The sequence below is a fragment of the Molothrus ater genome, chromosome 19 (genome assembly GCF_012460135.2).
Source record: "Molothrus ater isolate BHLD 08-10-18 breed brown headed cowbird chromosome 19, BPBGC_Mater_1.1, whole genome shotgun sequence".
NCBI lineage: Eukaryota > Metazoa > Chordata > Aves > Passeriformes > Icteridae > Molothrus > Molothrus ater.
The window spans coordinates 12,037,092-12,058,155 of NC_050496.2; the positions used below are offsets into that span (position 1 = coordinate 12,037,092).

Below are 21,064 nucleotides of genomic sequence, written 5' to 3' on the forward strand. Positions count from 1 at the left end.
GATGTTTGTCCTGCAGAAATCCCCACAAAGGAGGAAGGGCTTATCTAAAGCATCAGGCCCCGGGTTACTTCTTGAGGGGCTGGCAGCAAGCTGTCCAGCCTTCCCTGAGTGATCCATTGCCTGTCAGGTTTGCATTCCTGCTTGGAGCGAGAACACACCTGCCCGCCCTGCTCAGCACCTCCCCGCCTCCACAGCCCAGCTCCGAGCCCACCCTCTCCTCCCTCCAGGTCTTTGCAAAGGCTCATTTATTCTTTCCCTGGAGCTCTGTCTTTGGTCTCCTCCTTCATTCCTGCACTCCTTTGATCAGGTGCTCCACTCCATCAAAGTCAGCTCCTGAGGAAGGTGGCGGGTGGGGGGAGAATGCCAGCCCTGGGCTCAGCTGTCCTTCCCTTCCTGTCCCTGTCCAAACAGGGTACAGGGACATTCCCCCTCCTTCCCTACATCAGTTTTAGCTCCTTCAGAGCAGCAAACCTCAGCGCCAGCTTTTACACTTCTCTGGGTTATCTTGGTTCTTGTGCTGCTGAGGACTGGCTGCTTTCATCGGGCCACTTCTGGCACCCAGCAGCGTCCAGTGTGGGGCAGGTGGTGACGTGAAAGGCCAGGTTTTTACAGGAGAGGTGCAAACTGAGCCTACGAAACGCTAAAAGCAATGAAGAGGATTTCAGATGGGGGAGGGAAATGGGCAGATGTTTGCTGGCCAGCAAAAGGCTTCTGCTGAGGAACTGGGAAGGATTGGAGCTACTGCTCAGCTGGGCTGGGCTGGGAGTGCCCTGGTTGGAAGGGTTAGGTTGGAAAGGCAGGTCCCAGAGCAGTTAAAAAGCCCAGAGTCAGGCACACAGTGCTGTGAGTGAAGCAGGGAGAGTGTTCCCTTTCTTGTGGTTTAGCATCTGTTGCTGTAAAGGTCTGCGTCCCGCTGCTCCCCGGGAGCCCCGGTTTGGCAGAGCTGCCGTGGGCCGTGTGGGGGTCTGCGAGCAGAGTGTGGAACTGCCAGCAGGAAGGTGTTGCCTTCCCAGTGTTGACACAAGCTTGTCCGAGAGGCCCCTCCTAGGGAGGCTGGAGTTGCTCTTGTCCCAGTTGGGGAAGAGGAGCTGCCGGAGGTCAGGAAGTGACCCCTGGGCTCGCTCCTGTGCGGGTGGAAAAGAGATTCCCTCTGCCCTTCCCTGGCAGCGCAGGGGCCAGCACATCTTCCCCAGCAGCACATCCAGGAGTACAGCCCCCCCAAAACACAGCATCTCTGAGGAGGGGGCTGGCAGTGACCGGGGCTCTGCATTCCTTCGCCATGACTCCGTCCCTCGGAGCGCTCGCTGGTGTCCGGGAGGAGGACGGGGATGGCGTCACGCCACACAAATGCAGCGTGTTTGCTTCCCGTGGCTGCAGGACAGGGCTGAGCTAATGGCTCTGCTCTGCAGAGCTGGATCATTTCTGGGAGGAAGGAGGGCCAGGGGAGCACAACCGGCCGAGGAAGCGGCCGCGTGAACTTCCTCTGCTGGATTCCCGTCCGTGCTCTGAGCGTGGCTCCCAGGAGTTGGCCCTGGCCCTGCTGAGCTGCCCCAGGGCTTCCCACAGCCTCTCCTCGTGTCTGTGCTGAGAGGGGCTTCTGCAGAAAAGGCTCTGCTCTCAGTGGGATTGCTGGCTCAGGGGGGATCATTCCCCTGGGACCTCGGCTCAGACGTGCCTTGCAGTGCTGAGCCTCCCCTCGCTGCAGGATCTCTCTGGATGCTCTGGGGATTGGTGGCTCCTCTGCCTGGATTGGTTCCTTGAGCGCTCGAGTCCTTGCAGCCCTCAGTCCCGTTCCTTCAGTTGCCCTGGTGGTCCCCTGAGCACAAACCGCCTGCTTTTCCATGGCATAAGCATCTCCATGGAATTAAGCCAAATCGTGGCCCTCTTTATTCTGGTCTTCAGCTGGGGAGGGGGTAGGTGAGGAGGGGGGAGCTGGGTGAGGGCAGCTCAGGGACAGCCCAGCCTGTCTCTGACTGCCACGTGTGCCCGTACCCACTGCTCCAGGAGCTCGCAGCTGAACTCCAAATGTGCAACAATCAAAGGGGTTTCAATCCGAGGCATTTGAGCCCCTGGTTCCCCACTAAGATAAGAAACAACAAAAATCCTTTTAAAGCATTTAATGTTTTCAGCCGTTTCCTACAGCTCCCTCCTCTCCCACGTTGCTCCTGGTTCCTGTGGCACCAGAATAGATCCTCTTTGTGGAAACGCTCTTCCTCTGCGCTGTTGTTTCTGGAAGGTGCCAGAACAACCTCCCAGGCACAAAATGCATTTGTGCCGGGGCTGTGGATTGTGGGAGGGGAGGAAGTGGAGCAGCTCAGCCCAGGGCAGCAGTGCAGGACCTGCTGACTCGGCGTTTGCCCGGGGCCAGGGGGGTGGATGGCAGGATATCTGCTCTTTGTGCACCCCGGCAAGGCAGGCAGCACATTCTGCTCCTGTTTCCTCTGCAGCAGCTCTAAGGTCTGGCCTCTGCTCCCTGGCCACGCTGCCCCTGATCCAGAGCTGCTCCACGTCCCGCCAGCCTTTTCCTTCCGAAGGCGTCGGGCTGTCTGCGGGGTGTGCTGGGAACGGGCCCTCCGGGGTCCCCTGAGCCCAGCTCTGACCACGCTGCTCCCTCTTGCTGGGTGACCTCCCTCAGTGGGTGAGGAAAGCATCGGCCCCTCCTCCCCCTCTGGAAGTGCCAATGTTTTAATTCCTCCTTCCAATTTCACCTTTCCCCTTGATTTGCAGTTTTCTGTCAGCTTCCAATGGTGAAGTGCTCCCTGTGGCCGTTCTTGGTTTTCCCCACACTGAGAAGCATCTTTTTGTTGTGTTTTTTTTGTGAATTGGGATGTAAATCTGCACAGTGAGGATTGGGAGTCATGGAATCATGCAATGGTTTGGGCTGGGAGGGGCCTTAAAGCTCATCCAGTTCCACCTCCTGCCATGGGCAGGGACACCTTCCACTAGACCAGGTTGTCCAAGTGCCATCCAACACTTCCTATGACTCATGTGGAATTAGATCCTTTTAGATCAATTTGTCATCACATAACAAGCTGTAAAAATTCCTTTGCTGCTCATCACTTTCTCCTTTTTGAGGTAGAGAAATTCCAAGAGCCCTTCCCTCCATGGGATCCCGATTCCACCCTTCTATTTTTACTCTGTTTGATCCTCGCTTTCTGGGAATCAGGGAGTCATTTCTCAGCAGCTTCTTGAGCCCTAGGACCAGGATCTGTGTGTGGACATGTTACCCTTGCTTTCAAAACCAAGGATTTTTAAGCAGCTCTCTGGAATGGTTTGGGGCTGTAACCAGGCCAGGCTCCTCTGTGCTCAGCCAGACCTGATTTCATGGAGTTCTCATGCTGGGAATACCAGGAAATGAGTCTTTGCAGTAGGCCTTGTCTGCTACATGCATTTTCCTATCCCTGGGTCCTGCCCACTCACTTCACTCACTTTTGAGCCCTTCCAAAGCTTTTCCAACAGCTTCCAGCCTCTGAAACAGCTTCCATTCCCATGGCCCTACACCCAGAAATGAACCTCAGCCAGGAGCGACTGGTTTTCCTGTTTCTCTCTGACATTTCTCTTCTCTCCCTAACACGTGTCACTGTGCTGAGCTTGGAATTCTGTGCAGGCACCGTGGGAATGCTGTGGGGAGCAGTCCCCTTGGATTTCCTGTGCTCACTGTCCCTCTGTCCCTCTGTGCAGATTATCCTGTGGATTGGGCTGGGCATGCTGGTGATCAGCACCTACACCACCCTGTCTGCCACCGAGGACACCCGTGTGAGGACAGAAGCAGTGGGCTTGGAGCACCTGGACAGAGAGGAGAGCAGAATTGACCAGGATTCGGTCAAACTTCCAGGTATGTGCTTGCTGGAGTTGGGTTTCCCAGCCCTGTTCCCAGGTCACCTCTTAAAAAGAAGGAGAAATCTGGTTGTTTTTTTTAAGTGTGGTGGTAGCAGGGTAATTTCCAGGCAGCTCTGTGCATCTTCCCAGCTTCCTGGGGCCTTTTCCCAGGAAAAGCTGCACTTTTGTCTGCTGGAAAATCTGCTGTGACCTCCAGTGGTCCACTGTGGGAGTTGTTCTTTTGGGAAGAGAAGGTTGTGGTACAGGTTTGGGATCCCCTGGAGGGACAGAGCAGTGATCCCAGTTTGGGATGAGCAGAGTACCCACCTGGCCCACGGGACTGTTCTCCCCCCATGCCAGCCCAAGGACCATCCGTCCATCACCCTCGAAGGAAGGGAAATTTATGGGAACTGCCTCTTTTTTTGGTGCCGAGGGTATAAATTTGGCCTCGGCTCCCTCTCTGACAAAGCCTGTGATTATGCCTCAGCTTTGTTTACCGGTTCTTGTTATTTATTATTTGTTTGCTGGGGCTGCTGATGGAATTACGGCCGCTCCTCCCTTTCCCAGCTGCTCCGGAGCGAGGCCGTGGCGCGCAGGTGCCGCCTGACCCCGCGCTGCCCCTCGGCCCCGCCGCGTCCTGTTCCTTCGCTGCACTTTTGTTTCCTTCTTCTCCTGTGGGTTTTTTTTTTTTTTTTTTTTTTTTTTGTTCTTTGGAGGCCTTGAAATATCCTCGCAGAGATTGAGAGCGGAAGGGAGAAAGGGGCTGGCTCTCGTGGAGATTATCCTCCCTCCTGGTTCTTGGCTGGGTTCCTGCCCGGCAGCTTGGAGCGTCTCCCACACCGGTGCTGCTGCCGATAACATTCACTCTGGGGTTGCTCCGTGGTGGAGTTTACTTGTGGTTTACTCGTGGCTTCCTCAAGGCCGCGTGTGCCTTCCCGGGCACGCGGATGCCGGCGAACTCCAAGCAAAAGACGCTCCCAATCCCTTAATGGAGCCCTCAGCAGGGCCTGGAGGAGGGATGCGATTGAATTCTTCCGTCTTGGTTAATTTTGGAGCAGTAATGGCCAAAGAACAGCTGCTCCTTTCAGGAGGAATCGCTAATGACACGTGTTCTGACTGGGAAAATAAAAAATCCCATAAAACACGGTGTCTGCAGGAGTTTGCTGAATCTTCTCCCCTTCTTGGCGTGAGCTGGGGCGGTGGAGCGGGATGCCAGGCTCTGATCACCCGAGCGATCCCGGGGCCCGCCGGCAGCAGCTCTGAGTGCTGCTGGATTAAATAATCCCACCCGGGAGGAAGGCGGGTTTAGTGCTCCCGGCTCATAAACTTCCCAGGGAGGAGCCCTGCAGTTCCAAGGGAAAGCTCAGCTGTCCCCTGAGGTCCCTTTGCCAATGGGGGCTCCCTCCCCGGGGAGGAGGAAGAGGAGGGAGGAGGGGGACAAGGACCTGCGGGGTGGACGTGGGGCTGCCCCGGGAGAGCCGGCGCTGCGATCCCTTGGATCTGTGCCTCCCTGTGCCTCTGCAGGATGTCGGCTTGACTAGCAATGAGAGGCGTTAAATGGTGCCCTTCATCCCCCGCCGTGGCTCCCCCTCGTCCTCACCCGCCTTGTTTTGCAGAGCAGGAGCTGCCTCCTGGAACGCGCTGCAGCAGCTGCATCCTGTCCTTGCAGGGCCGCAGGATGCGGGCTGGGCCACCCCCGGCACCTGGGTGCCCTCCGGATGGGCCGAATTCCGCACCCGGGGCTGAGCAGGATCCCACAGCTTCACCCTGGGCACCCCTGCCGGCTGCTCAGCCCCTTCCCCAGGGCACAGGGTGCTGCTCCCAGCCCTTTTCCTGGGTGGAGGGTTCTTCCAGACCCCTCCTTCCAGGTACAAGGCGTGTCTGTGCCTCTGGGTCAGAGGGTGCTCAGCCCCTTCCCTGGGCACGGGCTTGCTCCGTGCCCTTTTCCTGTGCTGCCCCATCCAAGGCAAACCACAGGGCCTTTCCCCAGCGCTGCCTTCCCCGTCTGCCTCCCGCCTGTCAGCGTGTGAGAGGAGTTTTATTGGCCTCTTTGATGTTGTGGAGCCCAGAACTGGAGAGACTTTCATTAAAGCCCTGCCCCGTGGGCCCGGGGATTATGAATATTAGAACATTGGCCTTTTATGTGAACACGTATTGACCAGCGGCCTCGGAATCGTGTTTTTCCTAACGACACCCAAGTGCCCATTACAGCCCCAGCCTGTGGTGCTGGAGGTTTTACTGTCAGCAGCTCTTCGGGAAAGGGATAAAACCCCTTCCAGCCCCGTCCTGCCGCGGCTGCGCCTCTGTTAAAAGGTTGCTAAGCTGCCTCTGAAAGCTCAGGAAGGCAATTATCCATTAAAAAAAAAAAAAAAAAAAGCTAATTAGGCAATTTCTCTCCGTATTTAAAGCACCCTCGAGGGTCTCGGGGGGGATTAAGATTTTGTAATATTTTTCAGCTCCTTACTTGATCGTTGCTGCTTCATCTTCTCCCTGCTGTTGTGCAATGTTGGGTAAAAAAGCCCTGATTCAGGCTCCTTGTGCAAGAGCCCTTTCCCCGGTGTGCTGGGCACCCTGCTCCGGCCATCCCGCTGTCCTGGGGCATGGGGTGGGCTCTGTTATTTGAACTGGGGCAAAATTTGGGGTTGTGTTGTGCATCCCTGCACCCTCCATCCCTGTGCTTTGCCCCCCAGCCGCAAGCTGCCCGCGGCAGGCCGGGTCCCTGCCGGCATTCCCCGCCGGAGCAGCCCCGGAGATGTGTGGAACGTGGCTCCTGCATCCTGCAGGAACAGCTTGGCTCCGCCGCGGCTCTCCCTGGTGCTTTGTGCGAGCGAGCTTTTAATAGTGCCTGTGACACAGAAAAGGAACCAGCAGCCTCTGGTAATTTGGGTTGGTTTTTACTGCTGGTGCGTCAGGAGACAACTGTGAACTAATTTCAGGGATGCCATTCCATAACCTTGTGAAATCTGGACCCGTTTCGGGGGGAGGGAGGGCTCCTGGAGGCGCAGCTGGGCCGGGGGCTCCCCAGGGAGGGCCTGGCCCTGCCCTGCTCCTGGTGCTCGGCACATCCCAGGGCAGAGTTTGCCCCCAGCCCTCTGCCCTGCTTGTTGGGCTCAGTTTTCCTTGGCACAGGCTCCTGGATCTTGCTCCCTATCATGCAATGAAGGAATTTCAGCAGATCTGGAGCTGCACTGGCACAAGCAGGTCCTGGACCCCATGTCCCTGGTCAGCCCTGGGGTGACACTCTGGAGAGGGAGGTGTGTCCTGGAGCTCCTTGTGCTGTCCTTAAGGCTCCCCCTGGACTGGGGGCGAGCACAGCAGGGCCCATCCCGCTGCCTCTGCCCAGGGCAGGGGCTGTGGAAGCACATTTCAGCTTTGAGAGGCTGGAAAAACGTGTGAGGAGGGATTTAGTGCCTGCCTGGGACCATTGCAACGATCCGAACCAGGAGCAGGGGGAGAAGGGAAGCTTTTAGGTTGCTAATCATGAAATTTTATGGCAGCCTGGAGAGGCTGTTGCCAAACCACAACACACCCAGGCACGCACACACACAAATCAGCTGCAGGACGCCCCGGCTTCCCCTCGTGTGAGCAGAGCTGCCGGAGAGCCGGGGGTCAGAGCGAAGCCTCTCGGTGCTGCCTCACACCCCGGCCTCTCCTTGGAAGCCAAAAAGCTTTTACAGCCTCTCAGGCCTTGCCTGTAATGTCCAAGGCCGCTCATAAAACACGACGAGGCGCAGCGTTACTGGAAGATGCTTCAAAGGGACCTGGAGGGCAAGAAGAGAGGCAGAGCCCCAGCAAAACTCTTCCCTGCAAAGCAGCCGGAGCCCCGGATGGATTTCCAGGCAGCCTGAGAGGTTGTTAATTCACGCCCTGATGATGAACTTAATTTTGTCTCCCGCTGAGCAAATGATGGCTTCGAGGCAGCTTGGCCTTATTGCGGCGTGGAGACTTTTGGGTTTGTGTTTTGTTTGTGTTTTGGGCTTTTCCTGCATTGTTTGCAGAGCGGGGAACGTGCCTCTGCCTGATTTATGATGGAAGCTGCCAGGGACACTCCCGGAGCAGAGCGGGGCCTCCCCCGGCCCCTCGGGCTGCCCTGGGCCCGCGGGGGTTCACCTGCTGCTCTGGGCAGGGGAACTGCTGCATTTAACTCCTCTGCTTCCTGATGGCAAGGAAAGCTTCCCCCGTCTTCCTTCTTATTTCCTCCTCTCTTATTTCCCCCTCCTTCCTTCTTACTTCCTCCTCTCTTATTTCCCCCTCCTTTCTTCTTATTTCCCCCTCTTTCCTTTTTATTTCCTTCTTTCCCTTTTTATTTCCTCCTCTCTTCCTTTTTATTTCCCCCTTGTTCCTTTTTATGTCCCCTTGAACATCATCTCACTGCTCGGCTCGTTGCTCCCATCCGCTGTGGGAACAGCCCTGCCTGTGTTGGGGTTCTCTGGATCCTCCGCTCTTCTCCGACCGGAGCCATCTCCCGCCTCCATGAACCAATTAACAAGAAACTTTCCTCCAATAGAGTAAATAATTTCTTGCATTGGGGCCAGGATTGAGCTGGGAACATCCGCAGCCGTGCTGAGCTCCCCTCCCCGGCCTCGGCCTCCCGCTTCCCAGGGCCCCTGGCCAGGGCTGGGCACTGGTTCCTGCAGCCCAGTTTTTCCTGAAAAGGAGGAGTGTCCTGCCCTGACTTGCTGAACCCTGGGAAGTCCCTCAATGGAGAGGGGGACCCTTGGGTACTAGACTCGAGTTTCTCAGAAAATCCGAGTCCTTTTCCCCTCCCACCATCACTCCCCAAGCGAAGGAACGTGGAAAGCCGGCCAGTCCCGCACACGTCCCTCCTCTGGGTGTGGAGCTCAGGCCGGAGTCCGCGTTTCTGGAGAGGCTCAAGGTCCTGCTGGCACAGATCCCTCTGGGCCAGGAGTTTGTACTTAATTTTTTGTGAATTTTTGTTGTTCCCCCCTCCTCCCCAGCTCAGGCAAGGCCCACGCAGCTGAAGTTGTGGCAATCCCTTCTTTCCCATGAGTTCATCTCGTAATAAATCGCACCAGCCCTGCGGAGGGGGAGGAGAAAATGGAAAGATGTTTATAGAATTAATTCCCTAAAGGAAATCACACGGGGGAGGGCGAAGGGGGAAAGGGTTGGGAATTTTTTTTTTTGTTACAGAAGATAGATTTTTTTTTTTAAGAGTTTGTTGGATGGAAAAAAATCTGCAGAACAACTTCACTGCTGGGAAACAATTCTATTTCCTTCTCTGCTGCTCTCCAAAGGAAGAGTTCACTCCCTGTGTGGGTTTTCTGCCATCCTGGGGGTGGAAGGGACCCTTCCCATCCCATGGAATGTGCAAAAGATTCCATGTGCTGGTCATACCAGTGCTGAACACAGTGACTGGTTTGACTGGGATGTGTCTTCCGAAAACATTCTGTCTCTGAGGGCAAGGTGGGGGGAAACTCCCCCTTCTCCCTCAGGAGTTTCCCCTAATTAATGCCTGTTGTGTAATCCCCCTCCTCAAAACTCTTGCGGGAAAAGGAAACCTCCCTACCCCTCCTCTGAGAGACATCTGAAGGGCTGTGGGAACACTCGGGCACTAAAATGGAGGGAAAATCAAAATAAAGGAGGTTTTAAGACGTTTCACAGCAAACAGCAGCGGAGGGGTGGGAGCTGGGCTGGAGCCCAGCTCGGGTTCTGGTGTTGGGAGGTTCGGGGCTGGATTCCAGCTCTGCCTCTTCCAGTGCCGCGGGATTCGGGTCTGGATTCCAGCTCGGTCTCTCCCGGAGCCGAGGGTCTGGGGCAGGAGCCGGGGGGATGCTGACATCTGGTGGCACTGCCTCGCAGCAGCAGCCGGCTCCATCCGTGCTCCATTCCCGGTCCATCCCTTATCCATCTGGCTCCATCCATGCTCCATCCCCTCTCCATCCCTGCTCCGTCCCCTCTCCATCCCCTCTCCATCCCCTCTCCATCCCTGCTCCATCCCTGCCACTCTTCCCTTCCAGCAGCTCCATAAAAACCCACAACAGGGAAAACAACAAGGGCACCCCAGAACAAAATCTGCCCCAGCTCCACCGTGATGAGGCTGGAGGGAAATCAGCAGCTGGGCTGGGGGGGTGAAGGGATTGGGACAGACATAGCAATTCCCAGCTCCCACACCTCATCCCTGTCCCCATCCTGTGTTTGCAGAGCAGAACCCGGTGGTGGAGGAGCCCGAGGATGACCGTGATAAACCCAAAGTGCCTGAGGAGAAGGAGGAGATGGAGCAGCCACAGATCAAGGTGCCCGTGCAGGTGCCCAAGAGGGAGGAGGAGAGAGGAAAGGTGGAAGAGAAAGTGCAGCTGGACCGTCCCGATCAAGGTAAAAGTGATCCTGGGAAAGGGAGCTGGACTGGGAGCTGGGGGTGTGTGTATGTTGTGGGACTCTGACACAGAGATCCTGACCTCTCCGTCTTACCCTCCCCTCAGTGCACCTCCGTGGTGCTGTTGGTGGATTGAAGGTGATTTAGCGTTTGATGCTCTGGAGGCTTGTTGGGAATGTGGCCTCCAGATGAGGGAGAGAAGGCAGGGCTGGACAAGGGCAGCATGGAGCTGGGTGTACTGGATGTGCTGGGTGTACTGGGTGTACTGGGAACCTGCTGCCTCTGACCCTGCCTGTCCCCCAGGGATTGCTGTGCCCGTGGGGGAGGCCCATCGCCACGAGCCCCCGGTCCCACACGACGAGGTGGTCGTGGACATGGGGCGGGAGCGGGAGGAATCCAGCGAGAATAAAGCGGCTCCTGGAGGAGCCAAGGACCGTCTGCTGGAGGAGCCAGCCAGGCTGAAGCCCCAGAAGGAGGCACTGGGCCCAAAGCAAGGGAAGGAAGTGGCTGCCGAGAACCAGCAGTGGGGAGGGACTGGTGGACCTGTCCCAAATCTGGAGAAGGTCCCGGAGGCAGCGCTGCAGCAGGGGGGAAGGCCGCCCTACAAGGAGCTGGAGGCAGGGGAAGCCAAGCTGGAAGGCAAGGCACAGGTGGCCGTGCTGGATGGTGACACTGCCGAGGCTGCTGAGAGGGACAAGTCACAGCTCCAGCTCCCCAGGAAAGCAGAGGAGGCTGCAAAGCCCGTGGAGAAGGAAGCAGACCCTGGTAAGCTCCTTTCACAGCAGCTCAACTGAGCGAGCTCTTCTGGGCCTGTAGTGCCCCCGGAGTCGGGACAATTTGGTCATTCCCATCTCCATCCTGGTGCTTCCTTTGAACTCCACGAGTGGAGCACGTGAGTGAGCACAGCCCCTCCGGCAGCTGCTGCGGGAAGGGAGGAATCTGGTGGCTTTGACAGCTACTGCAAGAGCTGTCAAACAGTTGTTCGCTACCCGCCAAAATGTCAGGTGCCGTGCTGTTCCTGCACGGCTCCCAAATCACCGGGGACACGGAGCCGGGAGATCTTGACAGGGAACACATTGCCAAGTGCCCGTCTAAAAGCCAGTTAGAGCTGTTCTTGCATGTTAATTGGCCGAGGTAGTTAGTGCTGGCTTGCTGCCACCAGGCACGGGATTGTTAAATATTGGGTTTATTACTTCCCTCGCAGCCGGCGCGTTGGATGCGAACGGTGCCGGGACAGCGTGGAGGCGTTTTAGGGAACATCTGCACTGACAGCAAAGCTCTGTGGTCCTTTCCTTTGCAGGTGAGAAGCAGGAGCTGCCCCTCCCAGAGAGAGCAGAACTGCTGGAGAACCAGAACACTGAGGAGAAACAGGAGAAGGCAGGGGGTGAGTGTGTGTCCTCAGGGTGTGTGGGGTGGGTCTGGATCTCCTCAGATCCCTCTCTGTGGGAGGATGGTGTCTTGAGGGCACAGCCCCTGCATCAGGTGGTGCCTGTCCCATCTCTGGCACACCTGGCAGGGCCACTCGGGGACCTGAGTCATGCTGGCACCTGGGCCTGGCTGCTCCCTGGTGTTGGAGCCCTGGGAAGAAGGAGACAGGAGTGAGACTGCTCTGGCAGGACAGCGGGAGGGGTGTGGGCAGGGGCACATGGGGACACCTGAACACATCACAGGGAAAAGCTCCTTCCCGCCAAGGCCCCGGCTGCTCTGTCCCTGGGGCATCAGAGCTGGAGCTGCAAAGCCCTTCCTCAGGCTGAGCTCCTCCCTCCAACCTCTGCCTGGCAAGGGGGGCTTGGAGCCTGAGCTTGGACTTGTGTGCAGGTCCCTTATTCTCATCCCATCCTCTTCCAGCTTCCTTCTCACTCTCCTGGCAGGGTATGTGGAGTCAGATCTTCCTGCCAAGGAGAGCGCTTGCAGCCCATCCAGAGCTGACATGATTTCTGAGGGTCACAGGGGTTTTACTTCCTTTGTCTTTTTCCCCTTTTCCAGAAGCAGGGCCAGCAAAACTGCTGGACCACAACGTGCTGTTGCAGGTGATCAAGGAGCAGCAGGTGCAGCACAAGCAGCTCCTGGACCAGCAGGCAAAGCTGCTGGCAGTGATCGAGGAGCAGCACAAGGAGATCCACCAGCAGCGGCAGGAGGAGGGGGCAGAGGAGAAGCCAAAGCCAGGTAAGGATGTGGCCAGGGAGCAGGAGCCCTCCAGAGGGTGCTCACGGCTCAGAGCAGCTCTAAAATCAAACTGGGAGAGACCTGAGCTCCTTTGGCACGTGACAAAGTCCCCTTGCACAGCCATTTCTGTAGGGATAACCACAGCTCTGCTCTTCCTCCTGAGCTCCTTTGGCACGTGGCAAAGTCCCCTTGCACGGCCATTTCTGTAGGGATAACCACAGCTCTGCTCTTCCTCCCGTGCGGCCTCATCTCGTGTCTCACAGGATGTGGTGGCAGGAGAAGGGAATGTCCTGAGAAATCCTTTTCCATGTGGGTTTTGTCCTGCAGCAGAAGCACAGGCGGAGCCTGCCCTGCCCCTCTCCAGGAGCAGGGAGGACGAGGGCCTCGGAGCCAAGGGAGACACGGCCAGGAAGGAGCAGCTGGGCCAGCAGCCCCCAGATTCCACCAGGCAGCACAGGGACATGGTGGGGAAGCTGGAGGAGGCTGGGCAGAGGCGTGACATTCCTGTGGGTGCTCCCAAGGAGCGGAAGGTGCCGCTGCAAGAGAATGACAGAGCTGTTAAGAATCTCGTGGAGAACCGGGATCCCCTCCACGGGGATGCCCAGCGTGTTTCAGCAGCCAGAAACCACCTGGAGAAAAAGGCCTTGGCGGAGGATTTGGGAGGAGAACGTGAAGCCAAAGCTGGAAGAGATGTCCACCAGAAGAAGAATTTCCTGAAAGCCGTGGAAGCAGCTACAGCTCCCATCCAAAGAGAACAGCCGGGGGCTGCCAAAGTTCAGGGAGTAGCAGGAAAGGGTTTGGAAAGAGACTCAGGAACAGACCTTAAAGCCAAAACTCTGAGTCAGGTGGAGCCCAAGGAGCTGGCAGTGGTGCCGGACTCTTCCAGTAACAGGAATGTGGCAGTGAGGGAGCAGCACCCCCGGGACAGGGAGTGGCAGAGAGGAGCGCAGGCCGAGGGAGCGGGCGGGCGGCAGCGGGACCCGCCCGGCCACGGGCACGGGAAGGAGGAGGATCCCGGGGAGGAGCCGGGGGGCCGGCAGGGCCGGGCGGGTGGGGGTCCCTCCAACGGTGCCCCTCAGGATGCTCCAGCAGGGAAATCTGAGGACGGAGCAGCCGCCCCCAGGGATCCGCAGCAGCCGGAGCGCGACGTCAAACCCAACCGGGAGCTGAAGCTGCAGGGGGGCCTGGACCTGCGGCGCAGGAGACGGGACCTGGACCTGCTGCCTCCCGACCAGGAGGAGGATGAGGAGGAGGACGGGGAGGAGGCTGCAGCAGGAGCAGGGGGGGTCCTGATCGGCCTGAACCCCCTCCCCGACGTGAAGGTGAACGACCTGCGGAGCGCGCTGGAGGCGCGGCTGAGCCAGGTGGCCGAGGGCGCGCAGCACCTGGTGCGCAGCCGCCACATCCAGCAGGTGACACAGGACAGGAGCCCGTGACAGGGCTGTGCCCCTGCTCCGCGGGGAAGGCTCGGCCTCACCGGCCGTGGAGAGATCTGAGCCAGCAGCACTTTGCTGGATGCAGTGCTCAGATCCACAGGATCTCCTTGGATCCCTGAGCACCACCCTGGGGGCTTCCAGCAGCGCCCCCAGTGTGTGCCTGCAGGTGGCCAAGGAGATGGTGGCACTGGAAGTGACATTCCTGCTGTCCCCTGTCTTCCAGAGCTGCCATGCACCTCGGCTCCCTGCCAGGCCGCTGCTCCAAGGAGCTTTTCCAGCATCTCATTCACATCAAATTGCCTTCTCCAACCATCTCCCAGCTCCTCTCAGAACCAGGAAGGGGCTCCATGGCCCCGGCTGTGCCGAGGGGACCTGGGATCCATCCACACCTCGGGAAGGGCTTTACCCCAGAGAAGCCTTGAGCTGAGGACCAGCAGAGCCAGTGCTCCAGTGCTGGATCGGGAGCAGAGCCTCATTTGTCTGGGCCACAGTGGTGGTTTAGGAACCTCATTTAGTAGAAACGCTGCCTTAACTGGGCACAACTCCTGTTGTGCTGCCTCTCTCCCAGGGATGGGGTTCCTTGGCCACACACTGGGATCACACAGAGCTCTGCCCCCGCTGCCCTCCCTGGTGCTCCTCCTCTCTGTGCTCTCCAGCTCCACTTCCTCTCTCAAAAGTGCATTAAGAAGCTCAACTTCCCCCCGACCCTTCCCAACCCAGCTTGATTCTCCTGCCAGAGGTGAGTGGTTTGGGAGAAAGCATGGCAGGGCCAGGTGGATCCAGGGGCTCCACCTGCCTCTCTGCCTGTGTTCCCTGTGCTCTTCCCAGCCTCCCCCCGCCCTGTTCTGCATCCAGACAGGTCCCTGCTCCACCTCTGGGAATTTGTTTGGTGAGTGAAGAAGGGAGGAGCTTCCCCAAGAGCTCTCTGTTGTTTCAGGCTCCCAGTGATTCATCCCTTGGGTTTTTTTGGGTTTTGTGTTTTTACATCCCGACCTGCGAATGTACAGAATTCAGTCCCAAAGCTCTCCCTAGACCGGCTGAGAATTCCCAGCCTAGAGCCCTCAGACCTCATCACTGTGGTGGCTTTTATATCCCGACCTCCAAATGTCCTTGGCGACCTCGAGTCTGTGTCCAGTGGGACCCTGCAGAGCTGGGACGGGGTGGGACTGTCCCTGCCTGGTGCTCCCGGGGTGTCACAGCCCAGAGTGACAGGGAAGCCACCTGGGGAGTCCTTTGGGAAGACCCCCCGGAACACTGTGGCCTTAAACCCCCAAACCCAACGAGCTTCTCCATTAACGCTGTCGTCAAGCACAAGCAGCACGGCCGGGAGGCGGGGACGGGCTCTGGAGCTCCAGGGCTGCCCAGGGGCCAGGGATCCGGGCTGTGGCACATCCAGCCTTCCTGCGATGCCAGGGAGCCGGGTCGGCTCCTTGTGCCCTGTGCTGCTGGCTCCGGCCCCGCGGGGGCACAGCCGCCTGTTTGTTCTCTGTGTGAACAGAAGGGACCAAAGATGCTCCTGACATTCCTGCTCCTGGGAATGCCGTGGGCACCCCGAGCTGGGCTGGAGCTGCCCTATCCCGCCGGGATCGGCTCCCCCGGGGAGGGTGGGACGCTGGCACGGAGAGCCCGGAGTGCGGGCTGAGCCCATCAATAAAATAAGCTGAAGCATTCTGATCTGAATTCTTCTTTTAATAAATAAAAATAGATCTGTGACCTTCACCCAAGCCCGGGACTGCCCCTCCTCCGGGCCGGAGAGCGGGAGGGCAGCTCCGGGACCGGGGGCGGCTCCGTCATTTGAGGACAAACCGGTGGTTTGAGGGTCTCATTCCCCACGAGCGGCTCCAGGGTCACTTGGGCGTCGCCTTTGCCTGCAAAGAGCCGCGGTCAGGACGGGCCGAGACCGCCGCCCTCCGCCAGCACCGGGGACGGGGACGGGGACCGGGACAGGGCCGTACCGCGCGGGCGAAGCACTCCCGCAGCGCCTGGAACTCCTCCAAGCACGCGTCCCGCCGCAGCTCCGCCGGTCCCGCCGCCGCCGCCGCCACGCACCGCCCGTAGGCCGCGGCCTGCGGGAATCACACGGGACGGGAGCGGGGGCCACCGGGACCGCAGGGCCCGGAGCCACCGCCGTGTGCCACCCCCGGCCCCGGAGCCGTTCCCCGTGCCCGGCCCCGGAGCCGCCCCCGGTGCGCCCCCACCCGCCCCACCTGGTCCCCGCAGGCCGCCAGCGCCGCCGGGAAACGCCGCAGCCGCGCCCGCGCCCGCAGCCACACTCCGCGCCCCGACATCGCCTCACCGCACGGGCACGGGCGCCGCCATGCCCGGGCGGCCGCGATTGGCCGCCGGCCCCGCTCGTCACACACCGCGCTCTCCTTTGTTTGGTCAGTCGGCGCGGGCAGCTCTGATTGGTGGAAATGCCGGTTGTTTACTTCCCGCCTCCTTCAGGCGTCAACATCATGAGGTTCTTCCGCCTAGAGCCCCGCCCTATCTCACCGATGATTGGTTGAGCGGCAGAGCTTTGCCCTCTCATTGGTGAAAAGCAACTTCCGGGAGGCGGTTCCCTGACGCCGCCGAGGGACCGGGCAGGGCCGGTGCCGGCAGTGTCATGGCGGCGCCGCTGCGGGACCGGCTGAGTTTCCTGAGCCGGGTACGGACCGGGGCTTTTGGGGGTGCGGGGGGCTGCCGGGGCGTGACGTCGCTGCTCACCCGCCACGTCATCGCTGCACACCCCCCCCACTCGCTTCTGCAGCGGCCTCACTCCGCCCTGACCGGGCCGGGCCCGCCCCGGGGCCTCGGTCCAGTGCCCAGCACCGGGGAACGGGGCGAGTCCGCCTCCTCTCACGCCGCCCCTCCTCCTCTAGCTGCCGGTGTTGCTGCGGGGCACGGCCGATGACGATACCCCGTGCCCCGGGTACCTGTTCGAAGAGATCGCCAGTATCCTTCGGGGAGCCGGGGGTCACCGGGCTGGGGGGATCCCGGGACAGGGAGGGAATCCCGGGGCAGGGGGAGCTCCCCGGGGCTGCTCCAGGCCGTGGTGGGCTTTGGAGGCCTGCGGGGCTGGCTGAGGGCAGCCGTGGGGCTGTGGGCCCTGGCTGGGACCCTGTGAGGGGCTGAATTCCTGGCACTCGGGGGCTGCTGCTGCCCTCCGGTCCCGGCTGGATCCATAACCCGTCCCTAGAGATCTCCCACGAGTCCCCCGGGAGCAGCCAGTGCCTGCTGGAGCATCTGCTCACACGGCTGCAGAGCAGCTCCTGCCACGTCAAGTTGAAGGTGGGTCCGTGCTGGGGACACTGGGGGTGGTGGGATGGACCCCCCCTGCTCAAGGGAGGGCAGCTGTGACTTGTCCTTGTCCCCTGAGGCAGGTGCTGAAGATCCTGCTGCACACCTGCTCGCAGGGCTCGCCCCAGTTTGTGCTGCAGCTGAAGAGGAACGCCAGCTTCATCCGGGAGGCTGCGGGTAACGGCCTGGGGGGACAGAGCAGAGCAGCAATGGGGGGCTGAGACCCAGAAGGGCTCCTGCTGTGCCAGGAGCAGGGTCCTACCTCACCTGGGAGCGTTCCCCACCCTCCCCTCTGTGTGTCTGCAGTGTTCTCCGGGCCCCCAGACCCCCTCCACGGCAACAGCTTGAACCAGAAGGTGCGGGTGGCCGCACAGGTGGGTGCTGCAGGGACAGGGCAGCTCCCTGCTTGGGAACCCTGGGGTTCCCAGCACTGCCAGCACTCCTCTCTCTCTCTCTCTCTCTCTCTCTGTGTCTCCCAATCCCACAGGACCTGGCCAGCATTCTGTTCTCGGATGCCCCACTGCCACAGCCCCTGGCTCTGCCCACCCGGCCCCCAGCCCCTGCTGGTGAGCACAGCCCCCCGGGCCAGGCCCTCGCTCAGGGGGACAGGGACACAGCAGGAGAGGGGAGCTCTGAGTGCCTGTGCCCCCCCTGACATTCCCTGTGCCTCCCCAGGGATGGGCTCCAGCCCCAGCCCCTGTGGCTCCCTGCAGGGATTCGGCTTCAGCAGTGACAAGAGCGGCTCTGGTGAGTCCTGGCCGGGCCCTCACTGAGTCCTTTCCAGCTGGGAACTGGGGTAGGGCCATGAGGGTCACTCTGTGTTCTCTGAGCTCCCAGAGTTCCCTCACGCCCCTTTCCCAGGCTGGAGCTGGGTGCTGGGGTGATCCCATGGGGCTGGGCTCCCCCAGCATCCCAGCCTCTGCAGCTTCCACAGGAGAGGCCCTGCTGAGCAGCCTCCAGCGGGCAGCCGAGGCTGTGGCCCAGGCCGTGCTCCCGGCTCCGGGGGGACCCCGGCGACCCCATGGGGACCTCCCCGAGGACACCTACGAGCCCGTCCGAGCTCCATCCCCTGCCAGCAGCCCGGCCCCGCCGCCCCCGACCCCTCCTGCACCGCGTGCGTCCCGAGGTGGGTCCTGTGGGGGAGTCTGGGGGGTCCCCAGCTGTTCTGGGGGGTTTGGGGACCCCAGCTGAGCAGCGCTGTCCCTGCAGTGAGCCACCAGCCGGGGCAGGCCGGGGGTGGCTGGGAGGAGGCAGAGAGCGGGCACAGCTCCCGGGAATCCTCGCAGGGCCACGAGCGCAGCCGCGCCTCCGACTCGGGCAGCAAATCCGGCAGCGACAGCCGCTCCGGGGCCAGCCGGGAGCTGAGCCATGGGGCTGACAGGTGAGAGGGGCGGGGGGCTGCCCTGCCCTGGGGCTGTCCCAGCTGCATCCCCAGGGACCCTCCCCTCCTTTTCCACAGCCCTGATCCAGAGTGCCCCGGCCCTGCTGGCTGTGTTCAGCCTGGGGTGTTTGTCCTGCCAGCTGTGGGTGGGCAGAGCTGCTCGGGGTGGGGGTCCCTGTGTGCCAGGGACTGTGCAGGGACCCCAGGAGGAGCAGGCAGGTGGCCCCTGTCCTCATGAGCTGTGTCTCCAGCAGGGTGGATGCTGACAGCCCAGGTGACTGCCGGAGGGAGCTGAGCCTGGTGTCGGGACTGACGCGCGGGGCCAGGGTCTTCCTCACCAGGGAGGAAGCTCAGCACTTCCTCAAGGAGTAAGTGGCAGAGGCGGGTGCTCCCTGGGGCTGGGGGGACTTCAGCTCCCTTCCCTGGCTGCCCAGGCCTGGACTCTGGGTTGGGAAGGGGCTGCAGGTGACTGTGGCCCCCATCCCTGGGCAGGTGTGGGCTCCTGAACTGTGAGGTGGTGCTGGAGCTGCTGGGCCGGGCACTGGAGGATCCCAGTGACAGCGTCCGCATGGTGAGCACAGGGGGCTCCCCTGGGAGGGCTGGGGGGGGGTGTCTGGGGGCCTGCCAGGCTCAGCTCCCCTTCCCCACAGAGGTCCATGTGTGCCATCTCTGCCCTCGGCTGCTCCGACCTCCTCTCCCCAGAGCAGATCTTTGCTGTGACCCAGCAGCGCCTGCAGCACCTCAGCCAAGGCAGCCCTGGGCCTGTGGCCAACCGAGCAACAAAGGTGACTCTGGGGACATCCCTGTGCCCAGTCCCTTGGGTGGGAGCTCCTGGCACAGGTCTGACAGCCCTTGGGGACACACAGCCCTTGGGAATGGCTCTGTGTATGTGCCAGAGGGGGTTTGGCTGCCTTTCCCAGGGCTGGGTGATGGTCCCTCTGCTCTCCAGGAGGGGACAGAGGGACAGTCCCTGTGGCTGGGAGAAGGTGCCAGGCTGATCCCCTTTGCTGATGCTGCTCTCACTGTGCCCACCCCTGTCCCAGATGCTGCGACAGTTCGAGGCCCTGTGCCGGGCCCAGCCCTCCCCGAGGGCCCCACGCCCACCCTCAGCCCCCTCAGCCGGGGACCTGCTCATGGACATCCCAGCCGTGGCTTCTGAGAGCTTCCTGACCCCCCTGAGCCCGGCCCCGAGCCCTGTGCCCCCTGCAGCCCCCGCTGAGGAGCCAGGGCTGGCATCAGAGCCCCCCGGGGCCGCGGTGCCAGCCTGTCCCTGCCAGCAGGATGGGGGCAGCAGGCTGGCAGGGGACACGGCGGCCCCCAGCCTGTCCCTGTTCGCTGGCATGGAGCTGGTGGCCCGTCCCAGCACGGTGCTCCGGCCACACTCGCCACCAGTGGAGCCAGGGACGCCATCCCGGCCCCAGGACGGGGACACGGACCAGGGGAAGGACACGGACAGCACCCTGCAGCCATCAGCCTTTGCCTTCCTCAACATGTAGCTGCTGTGGGGCCCCGGGGGCTGCGGGGGCTCTGCCCCCCTCCCTGCGGGGCCTGCGCTGTCCTGGTGCCTCGGGGGACATGGGCTGAGATGGCCACAGGGCTTCCATCAGGTGACAAGGTGACAATGTCCCTCGTGGTGTTCCGGGACAGGCAGAGGGGCATGGCCCCTCGGAGCTGGACAGGGGTGTGGGACACGCTGGCACTGAGCTGGGGGTGCTTTGGGGACCCCAGCATGGCCACGGGTGCGCTTGGATGGTCCCCAGCTGCAGGCTGGGCTCTGTGGGGGTGAGGTGGGGGCAGGTGCTATCCCCATGGGGCCGGGACCCACCAATAAACCACACTCGGGCCTGGGAACGTGTGACTTCTTCCTGCGCCACTGACGGAGCCTGGCCCGTGGCTCCTCCTGGTCCTTGGCTCCTCCTGGCCCCCAGCCCCACATTTTCCTACAGCCCCATGGCCCCCCAACATCCCCACAGCTTCCCCCTGCTGCTCTGCTCTCCCCCATGCTTACAGCCCCCCTAGCAGCCCCATAGTTCCCCCCCTTCCTCCCCTAATAGCCCCACTTTTTACCATGGCCCCCAATAATCCCATGAGCTCCCCTGCCCCATAGTATCCCCCCCCAGCCTGGCCTTGGAGCCATATTTTATGCGTTCATTTTCTTTTTATCTTGATATTTAAATTTTTTTTATTAAATAATTAAGCATATATCCCTACATTATCCAAATCGCTTATCATAGATACACTTTCAATTAACCTTCCTCTGTATTTCTTAGTATCAATAACAATAACCCGCCCCCCATTATAGCGCTATGACTCCCCCATATTCCTCACAGCGCCCCTGTAGCCCCAGTCCCTCTCTCAGGTCCCCAGAATCCTCATTTTCCCCCCAAAAACCCCATGGGGGCCCCGCCCACGTGGGTTAAGCCCTGCCCCTTTCCCCGCCCTCAAAGCCGCGCCCATGTCAATTCTCTCGTCTCATTGGTTAATTCCCATTAAGTCCCGCCCCCGACACAGCCACGCCTCCCCATCCATCCCTCCTTATTCCCGCCCCCTTCCTCCGCCTTAGCCAATCGCGTCTCTTCACCCGCCCTCTCCTCCCTTCCCATTGGCTGCTGGCCGGCAGCCCCGCCCAATGGCTGTGTCTGGAGCGCG

The 21,064-nt window shown here is 60.7% G+C and overlaps 2 protein-coding genes across 5 annotated transcripts in view; both read left to right on the top strand.

The window, feature by feature from the left end:
- Positions 1-15,429, top strand: part of SLC38A10 (solute carrier family 38 member 10) — a 30,085-nt gene extending 14,656 nt beyond the window's left edge. For 2 of the 3 annotated variants that reach the window (XM_036394668.2, XM_036394669.2), the window contains exons 11-16: positions 3,682-3,835; positions 9,982-10,152; positions 10,457-10,918; positions 11,454-11,537; positions 12,140-12,319; positions 12,647-15,429. In XM_036394668.2, the coding sequence (XP_036250561.1) occupies positions 3,682-3,835; positions 9,982-10,152; positions 10,457-10,918; positions 11,454-11,537; positions 12,140-12,319; positions 12,647-13,755 (2,160 nt within the window). In that variant the 3' untranslated portion in view covers positions 13,756-15,429. The remainder of the gene's footprint in view (positions 1-3,681; positions 3,836-9,981; positions 10,153-10,456; positions 10,919-11,453; positions 11,538-12,139; positions 12,320-12,646) is intronic. The other variant, XR_004981323.2, reaches the window with a different exon arrangement.
- A 900-nt stretch (positions 15,430-16,329) lies between these two features.
- TEPSIN (TEPSIN adaptor related protein complex 4 accessory protein) lies at positions 16,330-20,266 on the top strand. Of its 2 annotated transcripts, none has more exons than XM_036394878.1 (13): positions 16,330-16,402; positions 16,617-16,689; positions 16,934-17,025; positions 17,118-17,211; positions 17,341-17,408; positions 17,522-17,600; positions 17,710-17,781; positions 17,960-18,160; positions 18,244-18,415; positions 18,667-18,783; positions 18,908-18,986; positions 19,066-19,200; positions 19,459-20,266. In XM_036394878.1, the coding sequence occupies exons 1-13, from the start codon at positions 16,361-16,363 to the stop codon at positions 19,909-19,911; spliced, it is 1,677 nt and encodes a 558-aa protein (XP_036250771.1). In that variant the 5' UTR covers positions 16,330-16,360; the 3' UTR covers positions 19,912-20,266. The 2 variants fall into 2 exon arrangements, with proteins under 2 accessions (XP_036250771.1, XP_036250772.1); XM_036394879.1 differs by having other exon boundaries at positions 18,670-18,783.
- The last annotated feature ends 798 nt before the right edge of the window (positions 20,267-21,064 follow it).

Bases quoted from the DNA above. Each gene is read 5' to 3' on its own strand.
- TEPSIN (XM_036394878.1), top strand. From the start codon at position 16,361: ATGGCGGCGCCGCTGCGGGACCGGCTGAGTTTCCTGAGCCGG. The intron at 18,416-18,666 runs GTGAGAGGGGCG...CTGTGTCTCCAG, and splicing joins CTGAGCCATGGGGCTGACAG to CAGGGTGGATGCTGACAGCC. The intron at 18,987-19,065 runs GTGAGCACAGGG...CCTTCCCCACAG, and splicing joins CCAGTGACAGCGTCCGCATG to AGGTCCATGTGTGCCATCTC.